The 6,866-nt window shown below is 47.6% G+C and overlaps 1 protein-coding gene across 1 annotated transcript in view; it reads right to left on the bottom strand.

Moving 5' to 3' along the window:
* Nucleotides 1-2,123: 2,123 nt before the first annotated feature.
* The window catches only part of TMIE (transmembrane inner ear), a 78,586-nt gene continuing 73,843 nt past the window's right edge, over nucleotides 2,124-6,866 (bottom strand). The window contains exon 4 of the mRNA XM_054019922.1: nucleotides 2,124-3,119. Within this exon, the coding sequence (XP_053875897.1) occupies nucleotides 2,800-3,119 (320 nt within the window). The 3' untranslated portion in view covers nucleotides 2,124-2,799. The remainder of the gene's footprint in view (nucleotides 3,120-6,866) is intronic.

Raw genomic sequence — 6,866 nt, 5'->3', positions numbered from 1 at the left:
GTGCCCTGTGTGAGTTGGGAGAAGTTGAGCCCAGGAGCCGGAAGCAAGCTGGCGTCCCTAATTCGGAAGCATTTTGCAGCAGGGTTTTCTTTAAATCTAGACACGTAACCAGAGGTGAAAGTAAGCTGGTACAGTCCGGTACGCAAGAGCCGGTATGCCGTGCCGGACCGGACCGGCTTCCCCAGGCTGGTGATTTAAAGGGCCCGGGGCTCCCTGCAGTGGCCAGAGCCCCGGGCCTTTTAAATCACCTCCCCAGCCCCGCAGCCAGAGCCCCGGGGTAGCGCCGCAGGGCTCCGTCGGTCATTTAAAGGGCCCAGAGCTATGCTGCGGTACCGGCGGCTGGAGCCCCAGACCCTTTAAATCATCCCAGAGCCCCGGGGTTCCCAGCCGCCTCTGCAGCTGATAGCTGCGGGGGTGATTTAAAGGCCCCCCCTCTTCCAGTTGAGGCCAAGCCTCTTCCGGTTGAGGCCAAGCCCCCGCGCAGGACTCCGGCGTACCGGTACATCCTTTAAGTTACTTTCACCCCTGCACGTAACTGAGTGGTTGGTTAATCAGTCCGCTGACTGGCTAGCAGTGATTTCCACAGAGGAAGTCTGCATGGATTCCAGCTGGAGATTCCCGCAAGCAAGTGGAGGGAAGATGTTGTTTTAGACTCCAGCTACTTTCTATGGGAGTTGTTTTTTGTTTAAGGCACTGGAGACGGGAAATGAAGTGAACTCTAGCCCACACAAGGGTTACACTTACACCAAAGACAATGCTGGCAGCCAATTCTATAGTAAACTAACTACAGATTTATTAGCTAAGAAAAGGAAGGGAGAGTTATTGAGAGGTTAAATCAGGTAAAATATATGCACAGGTGAGTCACAGTTTATAATTCCAAATGGTGGCAGTGATGTAATAAACTGCCAGTTTCCCAAAAGCCTTTTCAGGGTATTCAGATTGTCTCTGGGGATCTCCACTTTGCATCTGATACACTTTCCTGTAAGAGTCCAAACAGCCCAGAGATGCTCGCTCTTTCCTGGAAGCCATATGTATAACTTCTTCTGATGGTGTCACTATGATGACAGAGCGTGAGGAATTCATTTGGAGTCTTTGACCTCCAGTCATCACACACAATGACCACTTGCTTTGAAATGAGCACTTTTCCATCAGAGGTCCTCATTTGCATTCTACAAGGCTTCTTTCTCGTTCGATGGGTTATTTAGTTACGGGGGTATACACAATGTAAATGTTTGCTAGTACATTATCACAGGATTCAGATAAGTGAAAACATTGCAAATAAGATCCCACTAGTTTTCAGGAAGTTTAAACACCAAATACACTCTGATTTAACATTTAACAATCACTTTGATCTATACTAATACACAAGTGAATTGGCCTGGGGCTCTGGCATGAGTTGGCTGGTCTGCCAGCGTCACACCCATGATGAGTGTGACTTGAAGAACTGAAGACAGCATCACCCGCATCCAAAGATGTCTATTTCTTTATTCTCTATTTGGCATGCAGCTTTGTTTATATGACACTTTTTGTAGAAAACAGAGGATAAGGCTTTTGGAAAGTGTGTTTAGCTCGTGTCAGGAAAGTGCTTCTGTCAGCATCTCTGAGACAGAGGGAAACACCAAACAGTTAAGAAAAGATGCACGGGGAAGAAGAGCCTTCTCCCAAGACATCTCTAATATAGCCATAGATTAGAGAGCTTCATCCTATGGGTTGTGCCTTCCAGCAATTATTTGGTGCCTGAGTTTAGCCCTCTATCCCGGGCAGCGTGTGAACCGGCTACTCGGGGAGGCTAGCCTGCAGCCCAGCCCCTTCTGTCTGAGCCCAGTACCGGAGCCCAAAGCTGCCCAAGCGCCCCCAGTCCCGGAGCACTGGGTGGCATGACCCCCAGCCCCGCGTGGCGCGAGCACTGGCCCCAGCTGCCCTGAGTCCCGGGCACAGCCTGGGCCATGGAGGAAGAGCCGGAAGCAGGAGGGGGCTTAGGGGCGGAGCGTGGGCAAGGCCACGCCTGGCTGTTTGGGGAGACTCAGCCTCCCTTGGCCTGTGATACCCGCCGCCCATGCCCTCTATGGAATGCCACATACCCCAGAAGACTGGCGTGAGGCTTAGCTAATGCTTGTCGAGTATCTTGATCTCAGATGGAATGGGCCAAGTACCCTCCCAGGGCACATCTATGCTGCAGTCAGAGATGCCCTGCAGCACACGTAGCCATACCTGAGACCGCTTTGATCTGTCTAGTTCGGGCACCAAAAGCAGTGAAGCCACAGCAGGGTGGGCAGCAGCGTGGGCTTGCCGCTTGAGTATATACCCAGGGTCCCGGGCAGGGTTGGACAACCGCATGCTGCTGCAGTTTTGCTGTGATTGGTTCTCGAGCCAGCTAAATCGAAGCTAGCTCGGGTGTATCTATACATGCTGCAGTCACACCTCTGATTGCAATGTAGACACACTCCTGATGTTCTGGCTCTCGGCAGCTCTGTGCGGCTATGAATCCATCTGTGCTCCTATTTCTCACTCCACCCTGCACGCTGGAACACAAGCAGGACATTCTGTTCACAGGTAACTTTCTAGCCAACGAGGCAGGTTTTCCTTTGGCAGAAACATCACCTCTGTAAAAATGGCGATTTTGCTTTTAAAGAAATCAATCAAGTCGCTCCAGATAACCTCAAATTCTGGAGGGACTTCGTCTCCTCACAGTTCCCCCCATGCCAGTTCCAAGGCATTAGCACTGCACTCCCCACGGCAGGTCTGCAGCATTGCACGTGCTTGGGAGAGGGGGTATCAGCAACTCCGCTGTTGGTCTGATCACTTCTTTTGCTGGGGTTTCCTTGCTGAGGACTTGGCATTCCCCCCAGCTTTGCTGCCAGCCTTGGTGCTGCCTCCTGCCTTAGCTCTGTCCGTCTCCTTCTCACCTTTCCTTCCACCTCCTTGCTTCTTTTCACCTGCACCCTTCCCTCCTTCCTTCTTTCTGGTCTCATCTTTCCCTTCTTTCTTGGACCCTTCTTTCTGCTCCTTTTTGCCCTCTTTCTTCTTGGATCCCTTGGAACCTTCTTTCTTGCCTTGGGCCCTGTCCACTTTCCCTGAGACGGTGGGCACCTCCTCTTTCTTCTCTTCTGCCACATGAGCTATAGGGATTGAAGGGGGAAAGAAAACAAAGTAAGTTACTTTGAGGTAGCTTTCACCATAGGAGATACAATTCCTGCAGCCCTCATGCAAATCAGGGAGATCAGAAATCACTTTAATCTAACAATCCAACACCCTCCGTATTTCCCTTTGGCTCCTTGATTTGCTGCATTTAAACATCGGTTTATTAATCTACGGGTATATTAGGAAGAATGGGATAAAGCTAATCATAATCCTGGCTTCACTGAAATCAGTGGCAAAAAAATCCCATTGACTTGAACGGGACCGGGACTGGACCCAAGAAGACAATCAAGGAGTATTCCCTAATAGTAAGGCCTAATGTATAACAGTGTCCCAAGGGAAGCAGCAGAACCCCCATTGTTTGGTTTGGTTTAAAACCAGACTGAGTTTTTTCTTGTGGGGTGGCATGTCCCTTGCAGAAGAGAAGAGACTGGCCTTGGGTGTTGTGAATACAGGAAGAATCTTTACTATGCTGAGCAGATAGACAGACAGCCTCAACCGTGCATTGCAGAGTGAGGAACAAGAGGATCGCTTGAGCTTGTCCAACTACAGCTGACGGCGGATTTTTTTTATCAAAACCATTTTTCAGTGAAAATTGCTGTTTAGAAAAAACATTTCAGTGGGGACGACATTTCATTCCAAACCCCCAACGTGAAGGATTCCAATGACATGGACATTTTTGGAACAGAATGTTTTGATTTTGTTTGTTTGTTTCAAAACAGGCTTTGAAAGCAAACTCGCTATTTTTATATAAAACGTTTGCTTAAACGTTAAAAGATAAAAATCAGAACAAAATGTTTCCATTTTATGAAAAGAAAATGTTTTGAGTGACGGGCAAGGAACATTTCAGAAACTTGTTTCGCGGGAAATGTCACTTGTTTTCGTTCCCTTTGGGAACAGAATTATTATTTAGTCATAGTAATAGGAATAGGAAGTTAAATCACAGAATTTCCCTTGTTGTGAGTAATCTGGTTCCTGCCCAGCTGTATTGCCGACTACCCTGTATCACTTCTGCCATTTAAAGTAATGGTAACAATAAAACATTCATATCATTTCCCTGTCTCCTTAGTAGTTCTAACTAGGAATCTAGACAGAGAGGTGAGTTAACTATAGTTACAAATACATAGTGCTTAATTTGTGCCAGGGCTTGTCAGGGCCAAGCCCCAGCACCCAGGGCCGGCTCCAGGCACCAGCCGAGCAAGCTGGTGCTTGGGGCGGCAGATTGTTCGAGGCGGCATTCTGCCCAATCGTAGGGCGGCATGGCCGCTTTTTTGTTGTTGTTGTTCCGCTCCGGCTGCCCTGTAGGGGGCGGCGGCGCGGAGAACCAGAGCACCCTGCAGGGCAGTCCTTTTCCTTCCCTCCCCGCCAACCGGAGCGTCAGGAGGTGGCGCAGCGGGAGAGGCCACGTGGCAGCGTCCCTGCTGTAGCCCTGGCCGCCCCCTTCTCTCTCTCTCCAGTCCATTTCCCCCCCACACACCCCCCAGCTGGTCCCCCTACACCCGCGCTCCCGCCACGCCGCAGGTTTTCTTTTTTTCTTTTTTTTGCTTTGCCGTTCTGGCCGCCCCATTTTTTCTGTTTTTTTTGGCTTGGGGCGGCCAAAAAGCCAGAGCCGCCCTGCCAGCACCTCTAGGTTTGGCAGTTCATAGCCCCGCACCTTTGGGCTTGCCGCATCCGTTATGAATGTAAAAAAACACAGCACCTCTTTCATTATAAATTAAGCACTGCATAAAAAGTTATCTTGGGCCAAATCCTCAGCTGGTTTAAATCAGCATAGCTTCATTGGGGTTAACGCCATTGACACCAGCTGAAGGCTGATTTAGTTGGGGTTGGTCCTGCTTTGAGCAGGGGGTTGGACTAGATGACCTCCTGAGGTCCCTTCCAACCCTGAGATTCTATGATTCTATGAAGGTTTGGCCCTGTTTTGTTCAGTGTCCTAACAGTAAGATAAAGCAGAAGGTCTCAGGGGACCCAGGGAGGTCTTTGGTTAACACTTTATGGGTACTGCTTCGCTGGAGTCCTCAGTGCCGACTACAGTCCAGGGAAAGAGCAGGAACTGCAAATCTCTGCCTTATGTCTCTCTCGGAGACCCTTACTCATCTCAAGTAGCACCTCATTCCACAAACAGTGTGGTTTATTGGAAAGGGCACTGGACTGGGAGTTAGGAGACCTGGCTAATACTTGTGACTCTGCTACTGACCTAATGTGTGGCCTTGGGCAAATCACTTCACTTCTCTGAGCCTGTTTGTATGGTAAGAGCTCCGAGGCAGGGACTGTTTCTTACTATGTGTTTGTACAGCACCTAGCACAATGAGGTCCTGATCTTGGCTAAGGAATCTAGGTGTTACTATAATAAAGTAGGCTAATGTTCAGCAGGAGTAAGAGTGTCACAATTTGGCCCTTAAGTATTAGATATGTCAACCCTTCATTAATTCTGCCCAAGGGTTTAATAATGAACGATTTTCTTTAAAAGAAAATGGGATTGTTTTTCTCCCCTGCGTTTTTGAGCACAAAGTTTGACATTTTGAATTTCTATTTCAAATTATGAAATAACATTCAATCGAAGATCAAATTTCTCATTTCTATGGGGTGGGGGGGAATACAACACTTTGCCAAACTACAGCATTGTGCAAAATGATGACAAAGATCTGCCAGAAACGACCTTTTTGTCACAACCCCTCGTCTGACAATCCCAAGTGTTAGATAGAGGCATGTGTCCCCAAAACGTTTCTTGTGAGGCTACATTGCTGCCCAAGAGCCTACTGCTAACGAATCTGCCGAATCAGATCCCCAGCAGGTTTAAATATCCATAGCTTCTCCACTGACTTATGGAGCAACACCAATTTGTACCAACTAAGTATCGGGCCTGTCTTTATTGTGTTCATTTCACCACAAAGTAGTCACCACAAGTGCACACAATGTGTTAGAGAAAAATAACACCCTTTGGCCATGGAAGATTGTGATCAATACACAGCAGTTATAATGTATCTACAAGGTAATTATTCAAAGGGATCTGCAAAGTGAAAATAATGCAGCCTCTTTCTTTTAATCGGAGGGAAATTCGGACACCTTGGAGGAAAGTTTGGGAGAGACAGATCGCCTCCTTGAATATGACCATTACAAGAACCAATCCAGCTCCCAACCAAGCCACTGGAAACTGGATCAGGCCCTTAAAACACGCAGTCCCATCACCAATCAGAGCAAGGGCCAAACCTGCTTGCATTGCTCACATGACATGAGCAAGATGACCTATGTCAATGAGGGGAGCGAGATTTATATGCACAATCTAAAGTCATTCCTTGTTTTTGTCCAAAAGAGACATCACCCCCATGCTGTACAATCAAGAAGTCCTCAGAGAACCAGCCATCAGTTGGGACATTCCATGATAGCAGTAACAGTGGGATAGAGAGATTCAAATAACAACAAGCAATAACGGTTAATAGTATTTAATAATCATAATGAGATTGGCACTTAGTACTTAAGTAGCGATTTCCAACTTCACAGCACTTAATGACCATTCATTCATTACAATAACTACTTCTTTCTATTGCCTGTTCACAGGAATAAATGCACCATCAAACTACATGGCAGAAGCTCATCTGATGCAATCTGACCTGGGTCTTTTGACTTCATTGATGCTATACTAATATATACCCCTTGAGGATTTGTTCCTACATGTTTTGGGGCTAAATTTTGCTCTGTTAAGTCAGTTTGAAACCAGATTAACTCCA

This window comes from Malaclemys terrapin, chromosome 2, assembly GCF_027887155.1.
Source record: "Malaclemys terrapin pileata isolate rMalTer1 chromosome 2, rMalTer1.hap1, whole genome shotgun sequence".
Lineage (NCBI taxonomy): Eukaryota > Metazoa > Chordata > Testudines > Emydidae > Malaclemys > Malaclemys terrapin.
The sequence above is the reverse complement of the archived record's forward strand: the minus strand, read 5'-3'. Positions and strand labels throughout refer to the sequence as shown.